At 41.6% G+C, this 22,753-nt stretch overlaps 1 protein-coding gene across 1 annotated transcript in view; it reads left to right on the forward strand.

The window, feature by feature from the left end:
- Positions 1-22,753, forward strand: part of igsf21a (immunoglobin superfamily, member 21a) — a 188,659-nt gene that overhangs the window by 81,447 nt on the left and 84,459 nt on the right. The window contains exon 3 of the mRNA XM_073469140.1: positions 20,897-21,018. Within this exon, the coding sequence (XP_073325241.1) occupies positions 20,897-21,018 (122 nt within the window). The remainder of the gene's footprint in view (positions 1-20,896; positions 21,019-22,753) is intronic.

Here is a 22,753-nt window from a genome sequence, read left to right on the forward strand (position 1 = left end):
CTGCTGTCCTTTAATGGCTAATTACATCACTTATTGCAGGTTAACCTCACATGTGAGTAAGCATAATCTGAATGAAGTTACCTGTGCAGACTAGGGATGTAAATGATGAATCATTAAGAATTAATTTAATTACAATTAAGAATTTCACTGATTAAAAATGTAACCGACAATCAGAGAGAGGCTCAAATCCATCAAAATATAATATATCTAAATATGGGTATAAGAAATAGCTGATATTATTACATTATAGCCATTAAACAGCTTCAGTATGGGTTGGATTTTTTCAGGCCAGTTCTTGGAGCTCCGCTTTTAAAATGAATTCATTACTTTGTGTTATTTCGTTTATTATTCATGTAAATTGGTGTTTACTTTATCCATTATTTTAATTCATAATGAAGCCTACCAACAGTTTTCTAATGGAAAAACTTCCAGCATATTTAATATATTATGAATAATTAACCAATAATCGATTATTAAGGCAGCCAAATATTGATGAAAGAAATTGGTTATATTCTGAATCCCTAATGCAGACAGTGAAGCTTTAATAACCAATATTCTTGTATACTGTCTACAAACAGGGCCATTGTCGGCTCTTATGTTGTTACTAATAGAAGCATACCAGCACCCAGCACTGGCCCACATGGCATCCTGTAAGATTTTGTTCTTTAATCTCTAAAAAATTTTGTATGAGATCATGTTAAATCATGTTCTGTTTCTTTTAATCAGCGAGCCTGTCTCTTATGTTCATATTATTAAAACAGTCCAATAATGTTGTTGTTTTTTTCCCACATGGCTTCATGCGCTTGCAGGGGTGGATGATGTTGAATTGAGCAGTCAGTCTCTCCCGAGTAATTAGCTGTTTACATACAGTATCTACTTGAGCTGACCTGAGCAATGATTGATGTCCACTTCAATACATGTTTCTATAACTCAGCCGGCTTTGTCTGCATAAAAAGCACCGAGTGAGACACGATGGTCTCTGTTGGAGAAGAACCTTTTAATTTGTCACGTTTTTACACTGCGACTCAGAGTAAGTGCAAATGGTATTTTAAGACACATTTTGACATACATTGCATTACGGCTCTGCTTTGATGTAGTAATGTGAACGTGACATGTCAGCCTGGTGGAGTCTTTATACAGTACTGTACGTGGTGGTAATACAGAATGTCTGCAGCGTTTAAGTGTTTTACCAGCTGAGGCAAACTCCAGTACCTTTGAACCCATCTGGATCATCTCCTCCCTTTTACACACTTTGTGCTCCAATAGCCTCTGATTTACGAACTGAACACTTTGTTTAATCCTCCTTTATCCTGATATGAGCCAACCATTTAGAAATCAAAAAGCCAACAGAGATACGTCTGCATTCAGGTCGCCGTGCCGACCGTCTCCCCTGCTGATGCAGCACATGTGCGCTGGGCTCTGATCGATCAGCCACAGAGGCAAAGTGTTATGTCAGTGGTCCCATTAAACAAACTGAAGTATTGACAAGACCACTCACATATTCTCCCACGAAAGGCTTACGTTGCTATGGTATGTAACGCTGTTGGTAAAGGGCTGGCTGCTCAGTGGATGGATGGATAGTTACTAGCACTGAATCCTGTTCCTTTTTTTTTATTTCCCCCTTTCTCGGTTTTATATCTCTCAGCAAAGAGTTCAGGGTGGGATCAAGCAGTTCTGGCTAGACAGTCTAATTATGTTTAAATACAAAAGAACCAGAAGAAGACTTGACACAGAATAATACTGCAACCTGCATCAACCTGTAAGAGGGAAACCGAGATCAAAGCACGGCACATCATCGAGCAGCACACGGCAGTCTGAAGGGAATTTCATTGTCGTTGTGTGTTTTACATGTTTGCAGATGTAGAGCATTTGAGTAGCTAACTACAGCGTATTTCACAGCTATCTAAAAGTATAGATGTGTTTGTTCTGCTCGTGTACATACCTGAATCGAAAGGCTTTTGTTGGTTTAAGGTATGAAAACTGTGCAATGAGGATGAGAATTCCTCCTGCTCAGGTTTAAATAACCCATAGAGTGAAACTACTTTGAGGTGCCCTAGTTAAGATAAAAGCTTGTTCCAAGGCCTTGATTTTGGATCCACAAAACTGTGAGAAGATTTTCTTTTCTTTTTTTCGTCACAGTGCCATTGTAGTTAAAAATGCAATGTCATATCTCTCTCTCTCTCTCTCTCTCCCTCTCTCTCTCTCTGTGTGTGTGTGTGTGTGTATTTTTGTGCTGTTGTATTATATTTATCCGTTCATGTGACTGACTACGTGTACATAAGATGGAATCGTGCAGTGTCGCTCTAGTCTGGTGAAGAGCAGTGTGCTGGAAACATCACTACTCTAGTGGATTAAAGGGTAACTCCACTCTTTTTACACATTAAAGCAACATCATGTAGCTTTTTCACCTTAAAATAACAGCTACAAAATCAAAGTCATTTTGATGGTACAGTGTCTTGTAATATGGTGAATGGTGTCTCTGTCTCAGCCACTCCGCCCCCCAACATGCAAGTTTTCAACACACGACATTGTTAAGACGTATTGAGTTTTGTGTTGCAGTCGTGTTGCACAACATGCCTATTTCTACATAATGATGCTTTAAAGTGTGTTGACAGGTCTTGGGGAGTACCACTGCATATGTGAAAAAGTTTTATAGTCTTTTGTGGCTCCAGAGGAAGCTGCATGTAATCTGATAAATTGCCTCCAATGATGTCAGTGGCAATGTTGCATTGTGGGTAATGTAGGCACCAGGTTCTGGTGTAGACTCCTTTTTTCACATATGCAGTAGAACTCCGCAATATCTGTAAACACACTTTGACTTGTAAAATGAGTGGAGTTACCCTTGAAAGCAATGTTATGTTGAAATTGGCTTATTGTGAGATTTGGCGCCCCCCACAGTTTCTGAGTGCAACACCACTGTGGTTACTACAAATCCCTGGTCTGTAACAGTTTGCCAGATGTAATGTAGAAGCTAACTACAAACAAAACTCATTACGTCATAACAATGTTATGTGTTGAAAACCTGTATATTGGAGTAAACATGTATGTAACACTGTGATCCGACCCTCTCACTGAAGTTACATAGTGGAGAAACAAGTGACAGAGACATCATTCATCCTATTACAAGACACTGTACCATCAAAATGATTTTGAAGCTGTTATTTTAAGGTAAAAAAGTTACACAATGTTGCTTCAAATAGGTTGATACTGGAGCCCTGCAGTCTGCAAACCATTTTTTATTTATTTTTTTTTTTGCGAGTGAAACAGTCTACATCTCTCAGATTAAAGTACACACTTAGATTTCCATTTTACCGTTTGATTTTACAGGTTATTACCCCTGTCAAAAATCAGTTAAGCCCAAATCGCAAACTGTCGAGTACTGAAACCAGCTGTTAGAACCGAAATGAGTTTGCATTTCATGCAGCAGCAGACACTTAGTGTAACATACCTCTTGAGTCCCCTTGGCATTAAAGAATGATAGACATTTATTTTTTGTTTGTTTGTTTGCTCATTCCCTGAGCCAATCAGCTGTAAAATACAGTTCTGTTAAATGCCAGTACATCCTCTGAGCTATGCCTTCTTTTGAGGGAGTGAGATGCTTCCGAACATTGCCAACTGATGCATTTTGTAATGTTAATGAATGTGCCAGAGTCTGGATGATGCACAAAGAAGAACTGTTCCACTTTGACCTTCTTTCCTCCCCCAACACTCTTGTTTTTTGCAGAACAAAGCACGTTTGCGTGACAATAGCAAAAGTACATAAAGTAATAAGACAATGTAACAACAAGTGCTTTCATTAATTGTAACTGAGATAATGATATTTTTAGGCAGGCGCTAAAGCTCCTGCTTTCATTTTTATCTTTGTTTTGGCACTGTGCCATTGTCACGGTTTATCCTTAATAGCAGCAGACTGAAGGCTTTCATATCTTATTTTCTTTTAAATTTCAGAGGTATCGGCTTTGAAATGTGCTAAAAGTCCAAAGAGCTCCCTTTCATCTATGGTCTTCCTCATAATTATTGAGAAAGCTGTGATACTGGGCTGCGTTTTCAGGCCTGCATTTCAGCTGGGATTTTATATGGTCTGGGTAAACCCATTTCGTCACCGAGCTAATGACTGAGGCATTCTGAGCCAGGCAGCATCATGCAAAATTAAATCCCTCATTTCTCTCTTTTGCGCCCCCCAAAAAAATGTGCCGTCTGCCAAACATGTTTCGATTATTTGCATTTTGTTTTAGCACAGCACTAATTTGTTAACAAAAAAGCTTACCCAAGCTCACCCTTGTTGACCAAGTCACAGCAGAGTGAGCGCCATCAGAAGTGCAAAGAGCACAGAAATCATAGCCAAAAAATGTCTGGCAGTGATGCAGTTTCACTCACCACAGACCCCATGTCAGCAATCTATGGATGTTGTGTTTCTGATCCTAAAAAAAAATCATGCAAGTTTGCTTTGTACCCTGTCACGCTAAACTCCAACTTTTAGGCATTTTAATAGAAAAGCAAGATTCCCCTCGATAAGCCTGGCACGTCTGATCAGATGCCCGTTTTATACCTCAGTGAATTAATCACTGGTGACACCATGAAGCATACGTTAGGTTTATGGAAGACGCTTGCTTGGCATCTGCGGGAATGCCATCGCAGGAGTATTCTCAATTAAAAGCTACATGTTCTAATCTTGTTTGACGCAACCCTGACGTAGCTGTCCTGACATGTACACTCGAGCGGTAAATCACTCACAGATAGACTTCCATAGATGGTCGACTCTGTGGACCTGGCTCCAGATTACTTTCGGTGCTACAAGGCAACACACACACTGTATATCAGGACCGTAGAATAGCTTTACTGCGGCTACAGCAGAGCAGCAAATGTAATGCGGTGTTTTTCTTGTGCAGTAAGTAAACAAGAAAGTGCCATTTTGAATGATTTTCCTTTTTTGTGTGCATTTTTATTTTGACACAAGAACATAGGCAGAGTTAATTGGCACCCAACGTATTTTCTGTCAGAACAAATATATGAGCGCAAACCTTATTTGAGCCCGTAAAGTGTATATCACGCCTTCACTCAATCCAACCAAATAAATGCATCATGTTGATTTAAATTACCTGGTGACAACTTGATTCACATGCTTTGGAGTGTCTTGCCAGTGCAGATCAGGTATTTAAAATGTCGTGTTGTTTACTGGTTCAATTACACCGTTCAAATGGGCACATAAAAGGCAGGGATACATAAAAACCAGTTGGAATTTATGGCATTAGATAAATCTGTCAAAGGCTTTCTTTATGCATCTTTTTTTTAAAGCTGTTAAGATATCTCTGAGGCAAGCCTTTTTTCCTCCCAGTATCAGAAACATGCACTGAATGTACAGCTCAAACGAACTCCCTGATAAATTGAGTCGAGAACAGTGACAGAGAGATAAACTGAATTGTAAAGCAGCTGTGATGCATTGATAGAGTGCTCTGACGCCAGCAGTCCTTTGCAAACATCTCCACCGGGACACTTTTTAAAAGATAAAAACATCTGATTGGATCCATCAGCGTGGCTTAAACGCAGACTCGACTCCCCACACTCCCACCCCCCTGCGAGTCTCCGCGGCAGCCTGCCATTAGATTGAAAAATTTCTTTGCTTTGAAAATGTGTTGACATGTCAGTTTCAACCCTGCAGTCCATAATATGCATGTAGAATGCGGTGCTGGGTGAAATGAGCTACCCCTGCGCAGTGAAACTAGGTGACTGTGTGGGCACTTTCACACGCTGATATCCCGCGGCTCTTTCTTTGTTTCAGATTTGTTCATCAAACATAAATACTTGTGTGGTTGGCAAAAAATACATGGCCTCTATTACAGAAACCCACAGTGTAGGGGGAGATTTATTTTCTTTGCTCTCATAGAAAAACATTTCTCCCTCTGCTGACAAAGGTCACAAATCTGTAATGCTGGAAGAAGGCATGCCATTGAAACACTTTCCTTCTTATCCTTCCTTTTTTGTATTCAGCTATAAGGGCTGCCGACAAAAGACTTTTCTCTACCTACTCCACCGTATGGAAGCACGTCAAAAGAACGGATGCAATTTAAGGTGTCCTTGTGAACAGCGAACTATCGTAAGCGGAGAAGATATGCACGCACGCGGCACCATGCTATAGGCATCAGAAGGGCCAAGACCTTTGGTAGCTTTCATTTCATGTTTTTTGCACTGCTCAACTGTCACAGTGAACTGAAAGTGCTTTTGGCCGCAAGCATCTAAAGTACCTCCATCACACAATTAACATTGACCTCCACAACAGAAACATACATCAGTTGCACTCGTAGCACCCAGTCTCCTCACCTCTGTGTGATAAGCGAAAATACCTCTTAGTTTTGTTTCCCCCCGGTGCCTTGTATAGGTTTTTAGAGCAGCAGTCTGTGCTCTCACTGTACACTAAAATATTTTCCCAAGGCCTCTCTCAGTAAGGAAACAATGGCTTTTTTTTCACACATGCATTTGACAGCTCTTGCTTGCAGCAGACTTGAAGCGATGTGCACAACACAAGGAAACAAACTAATGAGAGGAGATTTGTGGAAGGGGGGGGAGACAGATTATTTTCTGCTGCGCCCCGGCTCCCTCTTTGTCATGTTATTATTGTCTGCTGCTTCATTAGCCAGCGTTGCTTCATCACACAGCCTTGAAATCCCCTCAGCCCTCACCAGATGACCAAAACCTCCTTGAAACATGCTTTATATGGCTTCAGCCCCCCAGATGATAACAAGGTCTCCCCGGCACAAGCACTCTTTTTCCCTTTTGTGTGGCTGTGGTTTCTTGTTTCATTGCTACAAGCGAGTAAACATTTATGCCTTGACATGCTCATATTGTTTTTCCCAAGCGTCTATTCTCTAATTGGAAACCATTGTCTTTGGTGACTCTGAAGACCGGTTTTCCTTTCAGATGAACTGTGCTAATGAATGCACCTCCTTGGACTGCAGATATCAGTCGACAGAAGAGTGGGCACCGAGTACAAAAGCATGAAGGGAGTGAGCTTGCGAGGGGGTACTCCACCTTACAAAGTGTTTTGTACGGTGCTGCAGAGCTGAGATGTATCTGGCGCTCGTCATTAGGCCAGCTGATGGCTCATTGCGAGGAGAATGTGCCCAGGAGGGAAAGGACAGAGATCAAATGAGCAGCTAGTCTCCCAAGTCTTGTCTGATTAGTCGTTCTGTCCAGACACCTCACACTGAGGGGCACGCAGGGTCTGGCTTCCGCGTCCATCTCAGCACCGAGAATGATGCAAGGCAGTGACATACATTTCTGGCACCCGGGGGCATCATTTCCCATGCTGTTATCGTCCGGTGAGTACCCCACATCACGAGCCAGGTCATCTTGACTAGCTGATCATGGCAGGAGGTGTGTTTGGCCACACAGCCCCAGTGGAAGCCAGCAGCGAGGTGGAGCCATTCCAGTCTGTGGTTCACAGATGTTGGTAGGAATTCCAACATCTGCTGTACCTGCTGGTGAGCAACTTCAGCAAACACACTAAAAAATAAATACATCGTAAGACTGTATTTGGAACAATTTGATGGCAAGTACTGTTGGGGTTGGAATTATAAATAATACTATGCCACAATATCTCCGGTTGTAAGCTACCATTGCGTTGTAAGAATATTGGGTTCGGAAGATTTTTGGATCAGTGTGATCTACCTTCATATGTCAGGTATTTACCTGACTGGATAAGCCAAATTTAGAAATACTGGTGGTGAAGAAACAAGGGAGTTTTCTTTAATTGAGAGGAAGCTGCTTCATATCAGTGGGTGGTCAGGGCTCCCAAGAAAAACCTCAGGGGTTGTGAGATGACTAAAACACCAGTGATTGGCAGAAGCAGCAAAAAATATTAATGCTAGAAAAAAGTGAACTTATTTTACCAAATACACTCCCAATATATATTTTTGTAAACTTTTCGTTTTCCTTGTGAATTATTGAATATTTCAGGCATCTAAAACATATTTAAATAAAACAAAGCCCTCTCATATATTTTTAAATAATGTATTAATATGTAATTTAGAGTTTGTAAAGTTTGGTTCCCCTCTCTGGGAGTGTGCTGGTGGTGGTGGCTGACCTTCAGTAAGTAGCTTCTTAACGATGTGCTTGACATTTTTAATTTATTCTACCACTCAGTAGAATAGAACAGGTTTCACCAGACTGCATTTGGTTCACTTCACGGTTGAATTTTGTGCGTCAACGTGGCCACAATATTGGTACTTTGCAGCCGTCTATCGGTACAACCTTGAAGATAGGCTTATTTACCTGTCAGTTATCCAGTATATTTTCATAGTAGTCAATAGCATTTCCTCTTTATACCTTTAATACAACAGCACTTTTGGTGTCCCCTTATGGAGCTGATCTTTATTGTCGCCTCAAACAGTGAAATGAAATATTTGCCCTTGGTTTCTGCTGCTATTGACAGGCCGATAAGATGAAGCTTTAATAATTCACATGCAGCAGGAATGCCTGTGGTCCTTCACTATAAGAGCAGACATAATAGTGTTTTAATTCCTTTACAGAGGAAGACTTTATGTTCTCTTCAATTAGATGGGAAAAATATGTGCATGTGTCAGTAACGATATGAAATCGACTGAAATGATTTGGAAAATATTGGCATGTGAAATATCGGGAACAAATCCAATATCCAATATAAATTCATGCTTTTTCATGTGGTCGTAACCAAGACACATTAGATGGATCACAAGATGACATTGCTTGGCTTTAAGGCATCAGAAGCCAATAAATTATATTAGAGTGTTCTTGAGGAAGACACCGAGTCTCTGATTATCATATTAGCAAATTGTCCATACTAGCAACGATCCAGGTGAGATCTTTTTAAGAGGGTCACATGTCTCACCCTTGGAGCAGGTCAAAATCAGGCCACTTCCTCCTGTTTGACACCTCAGCAGGGAACTGCAGAACAAATGTGCCGCTTCGGAGAACCAACTGTTATCAAATTGGAGACCCTTTCATGTCAACAGAGCCGGTGTCAACATTCCCACAGGGGAATCATTTGATATTCTAATTATTACTGCTAATAATATTTTGATATGAGCAACAACTAGTAATTTAAATGACTTGAGGGAGATTTATTCCAGGCTCAAGTGTGCGAGTGTGTGTGTGTGTGTGTGTGTGTTCATATGCCTGCTTGTGTGAGTGTGTGTGAGTTGGAGGGTTACATGTTGACGTAGCCCAGATTTCATTTATAGCACTTCAACAAATAATTGGCCTCTGCTGTGAGTGCATGATGTACCTGCTAATAGACACATTATATATAATTCCCTGCGCTCTTCTCCATTTTGACCCTTTGTTTATGTTGAGGTAATATTAAGATTGGATTTCTTTTCCTTCCTAGCAGCAGGTTGTTGTTTTGCATAGCAGGGTATGTTTACCATTCCCTAATGACATCCTTGTACTAACTAAAATGCAGGTGTATCATGAGAAACACACAGACGCTGTGAGATTTCATTTAAATACGATCGTCTCACAGTGACATGAGGTGAACAAATACGTTTTAATGAGTGTAAAACACCAACTTACAGCCCAGGCGCCAGGATATAATGCTCGCAAACCACAGATTGGTGGTCATAGGCTATGTTATATATTGACACTTGGACAAAACGGGCCATATCATGTTCATATTACATGTTTATTACCGAACTGTCACTTCAGGAGGTGGAGGTGGAGGGGGTGGTGGAGGAGTAACAGGCGACAAGGCTGCCAAACCTGTGACAGCAGTTTGAGTCTGGGTTTCAACATTTGCAAGCGTGACATCACTAGATGTGTTTAAGGAGAACTCTGGACAATTTCCTGCCATGTTTGTGGTGACCAAAACTGGTATTTTAAGCCAAACCATGATTTTTTCTGAACCATAACCAAGTGGTTTTTGAGCGTTAACCTAACCAGAGTGTCAGCAGAGCGCTTTGATAAGAAAGGAAAAGAAAATTGGGGTAAGGAAATGTAAAGATGGTTTCTAACATTTTTTCTGGCGATTAGGTCACCTATTTGTAAATGATTTTTACTATTTGGATGTGGATGACTGTGAAATCATTATCTCATGGATTTGTCTGCTAGTGTTGTTACTTAGCACCTGACTTGAGAATGATCAGGTAAACACTTGTGACGTGTGAATCTCGAAGTAAGACCCTTTGGGGAAGTGTTTTGGTGCTTTTTTTCCTCCGCTAGAGGAAGGATTTCAAGTTGTAAATGTATCACAGATTACCTTAAAAAAAAAAAAAAAAGATTGTTTTTATTTTAATTAAAGATGTGTTGTTTGAAATATCATAAATCAACATGAGTTACTGGAGGCGATACAGCAGATGTTTGAAAGAAGCTTTGTACTCACAACGCGGCTGTATTAACAGTGTTTTTGTTAATTAATGTTGTGGCATTGTGGCCCCTAAGTGTTATATTCAAGTTAGGATACAAATTCAGAGTCTGATTACAATAAAGGTATCACGCTAGCGTCAAATCCTGTCTGTACTGTAGACACATCAAGACAAAAAGATAAAGCAGTGGAACATGAGATTAGTCGTGTTGAGTAAATGAGGAAAATAGAAGGATTTAATATTAAATTAGAATTTTTGTTCCTCAGTACTTAGCTCAGTTGAATGAGGAGACAAAGTCACCCTGGAAACAAGCATTAGGAGTAAATAATATGAGCCACTGTCTGCTTCCTCAATTTAACTCAAGCATGTCTTATTAAAAATGGAAAAAAGGCCCATGCCACATTAGGGATTAGAAATTTGTATTTAAGCATGAAATGAGCCCTATGCTGTACGCTGAACAGACAGATAAATGTTTCGGCCCAGCCCGAATAGATATTCTGAGGATTTGCATGAAACATGGGGAAATTTGGTTCAAGTATGTACATTAATCCCTCATAACATGTATTAACGCTTCATCACCTTGATGAATAAATCAGGACATAAATGAAGGAACATTCAACAGAATTTCTAGCATGCTTTGCTACACGGAAAGCAGTACTGACACCAGAACCCAGTGTTGTTGTAGGTGAAATCAATCATTCGGTGGGATCCTGCTTTAACCTTTTGAATTTGTCCTGCACAGTAAGCCCTATGTGAATTTCTGCTTTCAACCAATTTCTGTCAGAGGGACTGTTCAAGTGATAAATTTACTCACAGTATGAAGACCGAAAATGCTTCATCTTAATAAACTCACTCATAAAATTTACGAAGAAAACAAAAACCTTTTGTCTATTTTAGCATTCTGCCAAATTCAGCATTCTGTTGTGTGCTCACGACCTGCTTTATGATTTATGCCTTGAATAACACTCCCCATATATCTATCAACCGGCAGATGCAGATGGTGGCTCCAGTAATCTGGAGGATATGGAATAAAAAGAGGGGTGGGGGGGGGTGGAGAGAACTGTGAAGCTGCAAACATATGCAGACTCGTTATGTCCACAGTGGCCCTGATGTCTTCTAAGACCATCTGTTTTCCAACTTTTGTGCCCTTGTGAGCCAAAACCCATCTGTGATATAAAGACGAAAACGGCAAAAAAAATTGTCCACCATAGGTTCTGATGAACAAACTGCATCATTAGTTCGAAAAACAAAAGAAAAAAAACATATTTCTCTCTACTTCTCCAGAATTCCCTTGTATGTATGTATCTGATCTGAGTACTTCTTCCACCACTGCTGGTAAAGTAAAGCAAAAGTTAACAATACCACAGTGTAGAAATACTCAGAAGCCCTGCAGTGAAATGTTGTACTTAAGTAGTACAAAAAGCGTTAGCATTCAAAAGTATTTATTATGCAGATTTTTCAATATCAGAAATGTATATTATATTATTGGATTATAATAAGGGATAGATTAATGTAAGTGCAGAGTAAAAAGTACAATATTTCCCTCTAAAATGTATTTCAGTAGATGATTAAAGTGGCCTGGCATCGCCAGACTAACTCACAAATGGGCAACCCAATCGACAGAATAAATGTTGGCAATGTACATTTTTGCAAACCACAGATTTGTTGACACTTTACATTTCTTTCTGTTGCAACTATACATCTTCTTTGGCTTCCATTTTATATTTTATGTTGTGACAATGCTGTGCTTATGGTGTGGTTAGGGTCCTGCTCTCTGCTTGTTGCCAGAGCAGACAGGACCGCCTGTTTATGGAGTTCTCTGTCCTGATTGGATCAAGTGAGCAGGGATAGCTGAAAATGTCTTTTCTCTTTTACTGCGTTAGCAAAGGGAGGAGAGATATTGGTTACTGACCACACACTGTCACAGTGATTACTGTTGGAAGAGAGAGATATTTACCACTTACTTTCCAATAAGAAAATAACACTTAGAGCCACTTTAATTACTTTCCACCACTGGTAGCCCGTCTCTGTTTTGGTCTCATACTGATTGTTTTGGGATTTTACTCTCATCACTCTCATCAGAAGTAGCACACATAACACATTGTCATGTGCACAAGTGGCCTGGGGGGTTGTGGCAAACTAAGTTACACACATACACCACCAACATGTATTAGCTGCACGCAACTACTAGAGACTCTGATGACCACTGGACAAGTTCCACTCAGCATTTCCCGTCACCTCAACAATTCAACATCCTTAACTCACATATGCAGCCACTTACTGTAGTGACCTGCTTCCACACAGCTCGAGTCCCATTCTGATAAGTTCTGGATATTGACACAGTACATTATCAGTGTTGAGTGCAGTCAACCTTGAAATTTTTTGTAATTTGCATGTCAAGCAACATGCACGTACAGTAATAGGGCCAAAGTGGCACAGGGTGAAGTAAGGCTGCAGTAGCCTGGAGGTCAGATGATTCAGAGAGCGACAGACAGACGAACGTCAACTAATTCATAATTCATGAACACATTTACAAGGACTTGGACACAGTACTTGTATTCTATTGGATTCTTCTCTTATCAATGCAGCCTGAAGTTCCTCTTCACTTCTCCTTCTGTGTCCTACAGTACCTGCTCAGCCTGCCAGCTGTCTAATAAAGACATTGTCAAAGGAAGGCGTGAACGAGGAGTCACTTAATGCACATTGATCAAACAGATTAAGGACAAGTGCCCACAATGATGTTCTTCCCTTAGTGCTGCATCTCATTACCTGCGTGTCCTTGATGGGACTCTTTGATACGCAGTCGAAGTCTCCGCATTACATAATTTGCCACTAATTGCTGAAGTTACGCAATCCTCCATTGAACCTCTGCCCCTAAAGCTTGCAATGATTTGATGCTTTATGCTTTGATGCTTTAGTTTTCAGGTTCAATGCCTGCTTTTCTGTGTTTAAATGAACATTATTTTTCTTTTGTTTCCACGTTTTTTGGTTAAAATCCTGCACTAATACATTTAAATAGTAAATGCCCTTCTTCCACACACACCCATGCTGTTTTCAGGGAGTTGTGGCACAAACGCTTCATTTATTAGAAGTGCCCATTTCCTGTGCATGCATAGTCTTTTTCAGCTGTGCCATTATTGGTATCCGTGTACTTCTGAAATTTTCAGCATTTAAAGGGAGCAGCCTAGAACAACCACAGTTTTCTATTGTAAGCTAATCAGCTTCACTGAGCAATTTGGTTTGAAGTGCTTTGCTTAAGGGCACCTCAGTGATATTTGTTGAGGTAGCTGAGTGATTCCTTGCCCTGATTTTCCCAGCCACTCCTGGAATATGACCAGGAGCCATGACAGTCACACATACACTTTTTTTTTTTTTTTACTCTAGCACCACTTGAATTTCATTCAGAAAAAAATGAGGCTTCTCCATTTTTTTTTAAAGTAGCTTAGCTGAGACTATCCTGCCCTACCATATATATAGTAACTACTGTATATAATACCCAATATACTGTAGATCAGCAGTCTCCAACAAGTCTGACCTGCTTTGATCTCATCACCTCCTCACTGTCAGCCCACAGACAGCCTGTCTCCCTCAGAATGACAGCCATAATAACCATCTCTGGATGGCCTTGTCTCAGATGGCTTTAGATAACACGCTTGCATAACGCTTAACTGCCTGAATTTATACCCTGGCTGTGCCTGACCCTCACCCTGCTACCTCCAGGGTGCAGCTGAGTGCAGCTGGTCTGTTCCTGTTGGTGGCACAGTTTTCATGAAGCCCAGCTCTAATCCATGTATGTAATCTGGCAGCTCCAGCAGCAGCCAATCACAACCTGTTTGTACTCTGTAATATTGGAATGAAAATGCCTGACAGCAGAGCGGGGAGCATGTGACGCCAGTATCGTGCCAGATTAAATGTCTACTGATGATGCTGTCCTTCTTTTCCGTGTGTGCATACAGAAAGTACGATAAACTTGTCAGACTGAAGACCTGCGCGCAGTCAAACAGCATCTCCTGATTGGTATGCCACTGAACTTAGATTGTCACACTAACAGATATATAACATCACACTGTCTCACAACAATATATTTCAGGGAACAATGTGATATTTTCTTGGAGACTCAATAGCAGTCACAGATTTAACAAAAAAATAACACAAGAGATGATCATAGCAATGCCATGAACCTTCTCGGTGAGTATCTGTCTAATAAATGTCCCAAACTCAAACCGAATGAGCTAAAAACCTGTTGAATTCACACATTTTCAACCAATTTTCATTCAAAGGTATTTCCACGCTCACTTTTCCTGCAAATTCAGCATCTGTTTAAATTAGCGTGGCACCGCGCGACGGGCCAATCTGAGCATCAAAGTGTACTGTACGTGTTTGCATCGCCGGTTAGCTACCAGCCTGAATTAGCCGTGGTCCCCCACTGAGAGTGGTGACAGACAGAGGGAGGAGAGGAGGCTGTCATTTGAAGCATGAAATCCCTTTAACCAAGTCCTCTGTCACTCAGCTGCCAGTAGGGGAGCGCAGCATGCAGAGCTGCAAACGCACAGGTTAAGAGGCAGGTTCACCACTGCTGTTGGATCTGCTTATTGAATGAAGATGAACGCTACACAGCACATCCACAGACGCAGCCATCACTTATGGACCTCTTCAGTCAGCAGGCAAGCCGTATCAACACCTCAGCGTTCCCCGTAGTTACACTTGGCAGCTCTAAGTGCTGCGGACTAATAAACTTAATACACGATGCACTTTTATCCTGCCGCATCGTATTTTGTTTGGTTTATTGCACTTTTTTAGGTTCAACACTTTTGCAACACTTTCTTCCGTATTGTCCCCAGTATATAATGTTTTGTGCTCCATAAAAGCAATGACAGCGAATTTAATCTCTTACCTCACTGGGGCATGGAGCGTTATTGTTGTACCTTAGCACTCCCTTACCTCACATACCGCATATCTCCCAGTGTGCAGTGCAGCCGTCTGCCTGTTTGTTACAGTAGCTCAAAGGCTCAGAGGTAGCTTGTTGTTACTCTGTATTTAATAGAACGGAAAGGCCCCCGTGCTTCACCACCTAACGTCGATAATCTTTGTACATGCTGAATATTTTCAGGTTTTCTTTGCCTGAACGGGAACTTTGTTGGATTTCAACCAGCTTTCTGTCACTACAATTTTGGTAGTTGGGAAATGAACAATGTTTAACGGCTCTCCATTTTTTCTATCCACACATCTTTGCCAGCAAAAATCCACCAAAACATGTTATCTGGGGACTGTAAGGCTGTTGCATCAACTACAGATTGTTGTTCAGCATTTTGTATGCGTGCATTCACAGACACAAAGAGTATAGCCGGAGAGAGAGAGAGAGAGAGAGAGAGAGAGAGAGATGCCCTTCTCTCAAGGATACGGTGAAAATCGAGGCTGATCAAACTGTAAACCAAGGCAGTGCTGACCAAGTATGAACCAAAATCTTCCTTTCATTTCCCAGTGATGAAGTACTTTATTGAGTCTTATTGTACCGTTTATCTACATTTACCAAAATATTGAACACATTTTATTGTTTAAAAGATCACCTCGCTATGAATTTATTTTCAACAAGGTCGTGACAAGACCTTATAATTCACAAAGTGTTCTGTGCCGCGGCAGAAAATACAAGAAAAAATAAATCATAACAATCGTTAATATAACAATGTCACAAGCACAAAAACAAACATTAGAAGTAAAAAAAAAATATCTTGGTTTTAATATGAATAAACCCCTTTTCTTTCTGTCCCTCTGGATTCTGTATTAACTTTGTTCTTACATACAGCAATTACACCAACTTTTACAAGTAAGACAATGTCTCCCAGTGCTCGTGCCCTTTTTCAAAAAGACACTTGGTGAGATAATAATATTAGCAAATTAGCATGGATATGAAGGAAAGTGCCAAGCCGGTTCATGACAATGCTCCGATCATCTCTTTTGTTGCTGCTTGTCTAAGTCTTTAAATGAGGGATTGAATGGGAATAAATCTCATTAAGACATTATGTTAGAGCCGTGCTGCTGTCCATCTTATGGAAGTGCCAGACTTGTAGATTCAGATCACAAAGAAAACGCTGGTGAAATATGAATGAGTGGTTCTTCAAAACCATTATTATCTACTTATACGATGCCATGTGAAGATCATGGTCTTATTACTCAGCCCTATCTTAGCATAACATTAAACTCCATGAGGTCCTCCATCTTTGTATGTGGAGATTAGAACACTTCACTGTGCATTTCCATGTATTTCATCTCTCTTCCCTAACCAGCTTGAAAAATACTATAAAAAGACTCGCTGTAGTGATTCTCTGACTGCTGCCTGAAATTATAAAACAGGATTCAGGTTGAATCTCTCACAGTTGGCCTGCAGTGTGTTAGCTGAATTTCCTCCAGTGGCTGCTGATGCAGCTGCAGCCTATAAATAGGCCCAGCCCAGACAGGCGGAGGGAGGAGGGCTTTGGTTAACCCCTGAGACCCAGTCCCGATCTGACCCCAATAATAGGAAGCATCATTAGAGAGTCAGCTCAGCTGCCTGGCCAGGAAGGATACAGGGCCCCCTCCATCGTGAGAGATCTTGGCATTATCACATCTCAGGAGAGGCACAGGACCCTGTTTTTGAGCACCTTCAGATTCACCCAATTGTCAGCTACCTGTCGTGGACTTCTCTTTCGCCTGCTGGCAATTCCCTCAGCCAACATCCGCTATCTGCCACAATGCAGATGAGGGAGGGGTAGCTGACTCTTTACCACCCATGCCTGTCTTTTCATATCTCCAGATGGCCGAGTGTTGGAGAGGTTCGGTGCCTGCGTGCCTCATATGCATTGCATAGCCTGGATTCAACAAAGCAGTTGTAGCAAAGCTTTGCTTCCCCAACGGTGCTTTTCTGCAATCAAAGAGTATTCATCTCCCTCTTGCCCTCCCTCTTGTACAGACGTTTTGGCACAGTTTGGCTCTCTTTTTCCCTCCCACTCTCCCCCTTCTCCCTGTTCTATCCCTTCCATAGTCAGTCATTCATACCACAAACAGCTCCCCTCCTGGGGATAGGGAGACATCCACTGATGTGCAGATTCTTTCAGATTTATTACACAGGGGTTTAAGGGTCAGTTTTAATTAAGAGGTGAAATCATTAAGGAGGGAAAGATAAAGAGATGGTGCCACAGAGATGACCTGTCTGTGGCAGAAATATTCTCTCTGGTCCTCATGGCTTCCAGACTACCAGAAATCTGACACCTGCATTATCCACCAGGTTTTTCAGGGGGAGGACGGACAGCAATTGTAATGCTTGTTGGATTAGATGAACTGTGAAAGAGGAGACGGCTCGAACATGTCTCCAACTCACCTCAGCACTTCAGGGCCAGCAGAGCACTTTTGCATCGGTTTATGAAGCCTTGTAACTCTTAAAGCAATTGTAATGTGCTCGGATGGAGGGAGGTGAGCTTTCTTGCAGGAGATTTGTAAACTATTTCATAAAGTAGCTGCACTCACTCATATTTGCAAATAAGCTCAGTCATGTGTTTTTTTTCCCCCTTGTGCTATAATAGCTTTCACTGTCACTCGGTTAGATGGAAAATAAATGACTCTGAAAAACTGATAATGTGAATGTCACAGGCAGTTTTAGTCATGCCTTTTCATCTGATTTAAACTAATGATTAAACTAATGAAATCCTAAAAAAAAAAATAATACAAATATATGATCCCTTTTGAAGAGATAATCCACAGTCTTTACCAATTCTTCTTCATTGCTGTGGTATTTTTCCACTGCACTTCTAGGAGCTCACTTGGCAATTAGACACTGATGTCTTTTTCCTCAATTGTGGTAATGATGTTTGAGCTTCTGTCTGTGGAATGCTTTGTATTTTTTTAGGTTATTGCTGCTCGCACTTACGGCTTCTATTTCTGCCATTGGAAAAGGTTTCAAAAGCCTTCCTGCTTATTACTTACAGTAGATAAAACGGGGTGCTTTGTCGGTGGTTTTATTTTTTAAAAGGTGTTTTCTACAATAACACAAAAGCTGCCACGGTGGCAAGGTCATTTGATTTTGGTCAAGCTCGGCACACAAACGCATACAGCAGGTCAGAAAGATGTATGACATCAAAGTTTTTGACCAGCACCCACATGAAGACTTTGAACAGCTACTTCCATGCCATGGTGTCGCTGTCATTTAAGAGAAGTCATGCAGTTGCAGTGCAAATTTCAGTGGAACCAACGCCAGCGCTTTTATAAAGGTTCATTGGAGAATTGCCGGTGTGTTTCGGTCCTTAAGCATGTATCTGCCTGGCTATGAAAAGACAGCTTGTTTTCTCCCTTTTTTTGTCTAATTAGAATTGTTAACAAGGCGAGCAGACTGAATATTACTGTTAACTGCTAACAAGCTAAATTGTTGTCAACTCAAAAGATCGATGAAAGTGCCATGTGTAGTCAGTTGTTCGCAGCCACTGTTGCCTGAGGGCTGAACACATCAATGGCTGCTCAACGGCTAGCTCCAATGTTACAGTTGATGTGCAGACTGAGCACCTGGGATGCACATACACGCGCATGTGTTGCATAAGGTAAGCTTGTAAAATGTTTCCGGGAGCGTCCGAGTTTCGTTTCACGTGGGTCTGTCTGTTGTAGTGATTAATACTCCTCTGCCCCCTGTTATGCGAATGCAAAATGCGCCTGTTCAAGTATTTTAACAGGTGCTTTGTTTTGCTTTATTAAATTTGACGTGAGGTGGCTGTTCTAGTGAAAGACTTCAGGTCATTCAAAACAAACAAGCAAAGAAATAACAGGATTTTAAAAAACATCTGGCCTGTTGTCTGACACTAAATTGCAGCAAAATATTCAGAGACTGAGAGGGGGCAGAACCAGAACATTCTTTTGAAGATTGCAAACAGAAATGAGGACAATTCTTTTATTGAATATTTGATTTAATCTCACAGTTGCTTGCCCAAGCACTATTCCTGGTTGAAATAGCAAAAAAATGAGGCAGGTGGAAATGAACCACTCAAATTTTATTGACAGTTCTGGGGCATAATTCGCCCTGTCTCACACTGTACTGATAGTGTATATCATCTTATGCCTCCCTGACATCTCATCATTAATCCAGTAAAAATGTGCTGCCGTTCAGCTCTCCATACAGGTGTCATACATCAATAAGGTTAATGGCGATATTCTTTTTAAGCTCTGTCAAGCCGTTTCCACATATGGCGTCGAGCAGCCACGTCAGACAGGAATGTCTTTCGACTCCCTGTGGTGATATTTCTAGCCGGGCCATTACTGTAGCTACACTGGTGGCACATCTCTGGGTGGATGGTTAGAAAGCACAATTTTCAATCATTGCTTTGCTTTTAAAGGCTGACCTTTTCCTTCGCCTCCTCCTGCTCTGTAGCTCAAAACAAAGCCACATCATCGCTCTGTGTTATTAATAAGGAGCAGATGGCCACCAACACTCAGGTCCTTGACAAGGGTGCCAAAACTTTCTCCTCATCAAACGGTGTGTGAAAAAGTCTAAAAATCTTGTGCTCAAGTGGAGGAATGCTTTAAAAACATCCGTCCAAACAAGTGTCCTGGCTGTCAAGATTTTAAATCTGTAAAAGTATCCAAAAGCCACCCTGTTATTGGTTACAGGTGACAAAGGTAATTTATTTTCACGCTCCTGCTTTTGGTTGTTTCAGCACTGTCAACTCCCCTGTGCAGCACCACTTAGCAAACTAAGCCTGAGGCAGCATGCTTTCTCCAGAGGCAAGAGGTTATATGAATTACCCCATATTCACCGGGAACGATTGTTTGTTCGCATAAATGCAATTTAGCTTTGTCTCTTCATGAGCAGTTGTGTACATTATACATTATACGGACTAATCATGAAATGCTTTGACGTTGTTTACCTCACTGAAGGGATTGGATTGGATCAGAACGATAGCATCTTCACCGGCAAACGGAAGAAGGATCCCCGGCCCACCAACAATTTCCTTCTTCAAAGCAGCATTAGTGGCTCCATTAAAATCCTGTCACCCTTTTTCCTTTATGGCTGTCTGTGGCTTCTGAGGAGAGGAGAAATCACAGTCATTCAAATGCTAAGTGACTTTAACACTCCCGTGAATATTACAAAGGAGAGAACTACTCCATCATCTACCGTGCACAGACAAAAAAAGATTAGACCAGTGTTTTGAATATCCTATCCCCATACCTCTGCAGTATCTCGTCACAAGCCATTACCTCTGCAGAAAGCAGACTGCTTGACACATACAGAACACCGCACTGTGTCAGTCTTCATTAAGATTTAACCATGTGCACGAACACATCCTGGCAGCTGCCTAAGAGACTGTCTGGCTGATGCTATCATGTCAGCAGGTTTTCAATCCCTCGCTTTCAGACATTATAAGGAATGGGCTTATCATGGCTGCAAATGAATCAATGAGATAATTGCAGGCAGCAGTGCTATCTACACTCCAGGCCATGGGACAGCAGTTTATGCATAGGAGGAGCTCTCGGGGCAAAAAGGTAGGCCCTGTCCCATCCATCATTATAGGAATCATCTTATTAATGCTCTCCTTTTTGCTTCACAGGTCACAGATGGAGGAACCATCAAGCAGAAAATCTTCACCTACGATGCTATGTTTAATACCAATTACTCTCACATGGAGGACTACCGCAGGCGCGAAGACCTTGTGTACCAATCAACCGTCCGGTGAGTCTCAAAATCAATTAACTTTAATTTAAAGCAAGACTACTTACTTGTTGAACTCTGCCGGCGCTGTGTTTCCCTACTCTGCTTTTGCTCTATTCGTTTTGCAGCACTAATGAATTGCAAAAATTTTAAACATGCTATTTAATCAAAGAATCTCTTGATGCTGTGATAGTAAATGCACCAAGTTGAACTCCTGCTCGGCGCTGCACAGCTTCACTCTCAGCCATCTGCTGTTGGTCACACCAGGCCAACCAGACGGGAGTGACCTGGTGAAGGGGTCAGTGCATTATTACATGCGGACAGGAGGCATCGGCGAACTCTAATCATCGACTCTGGTCAGGATAAAGAGTTCGGTGTTAAAGACTTAGCTAACATCTGGCCAAGCCGGTCCTTATTCCAGCCACAATGTCCCAGGTAGCACCGCCGTCCTCAGGCAAACTCATCCGTCTCTCAGGCCTCCATGATCCAGTGCATGTACAGCGACACTGTTTCTCCATTAAAGGTCCCATATTGTGGAAAGTGAGATTTCTTCTTGTCTTTATCGAAATCCACCAAGGAGGTCATGTTTTCACCCATGTCAGTTTGTTTTTTTTGTTAGTTGGTTGGTTTGTCAGCAGGATTACACAAAAACTACTGAATGAATTTGCACAAAACTCGGATGGAGGATGGGTCCCAGCCCAGAATAGACCCCATTATATTTTGGTGCAGATCTGGATAAAGGGACGCATCCAGAAATGTCTTCTCACTTTCTTTAAATCCTGAGATAGGGCATTTTTCATCATTTTCTGTAATTTCTCAGGGAATAATGCGTGGATCTTGATGAAAACCAGCGGGGCTATGCCCTCTACTGAACTCCATTGCAGTTTGATTATAAAGCAGATCTGTGGCTTATATAAATACAGTGAAAGTGTCAAAAACCTCAAGCCGAGAAGAGTGCACGCAGCCGTATTTACCTTCAAACAAGCCATCAGGACTTCTGTAAGGTTGTGATGTCACAACTTAACAGTCACTGCCCTCAGCCTTTTTTTTTGGTTGCAAAAATACCCGCAGAGCTGATGCAGAAGCACGCTGGGTGTTGACTGCTCAGGCCTGTCCGAGCTGCTCGAGCTGACCTGAGCGAGGCCTTAAAGAGAGAGGCACTAAAATGGATCATTCAGAAAGAGAGAGAATAGAGTAATGTACTGTATGAGAAAAATAATGTGTTTTTCAAACATTAAAGCATGTGAACATTTTCTAGTATGCACTGTAAGTATAAACCTGGTATCGAAATGTAATATAGGACCTCTAACAGGTTTTACTCAGACAGAGCAAGAGATGGAGAAAGAGGGAGTAGTAGGATGAGGAGTCATCTGGCTCTGGTTGGCTTGATTAGACGTTGAAGGCGTCGTGGGGACTGTCTTTTTTACCCCGGGCCTCGGCAATACAGCTGGCAGCTGTCTGCCCATCTCCTCGTTCCTTGCCTCCCTCTCCCCTGGCTCTCATTCTGCTGCAGATATCCCTGTCGGAATGTCCAACAACACAAAGGAAGTGCCGGCCATACATCGCACCTATGAGTTCATTTCAAACTCAAATGCGTCACTCTTTGTGTCCTCTTTCATCTTAACATCGTCCAGTTGCCTTTCTTGGATTCCTCTCAGGAACATCCCTCCCTCTTTGGGTTTTTTTTTATTCTCCTTTCCCTCCTTCCCACCTTTTTTTCCTTGTGTGTGGTGTGGCTGCCCAGCTGAGGATGATT

This window comes from Pagrus major, chromosome 6 (genome assembly GCF_040436345.1).
Source record: "Pagrus major chromosome 6, Pma_NU_1.0".
In the NCBI taxonomy this organism is placed as follows: domain Eukaryota; kingdom Metazoa; phylum Chordata; class Actinopteri; order Spariformes; family Sparidae; genus Pagrus; species Pagrus major.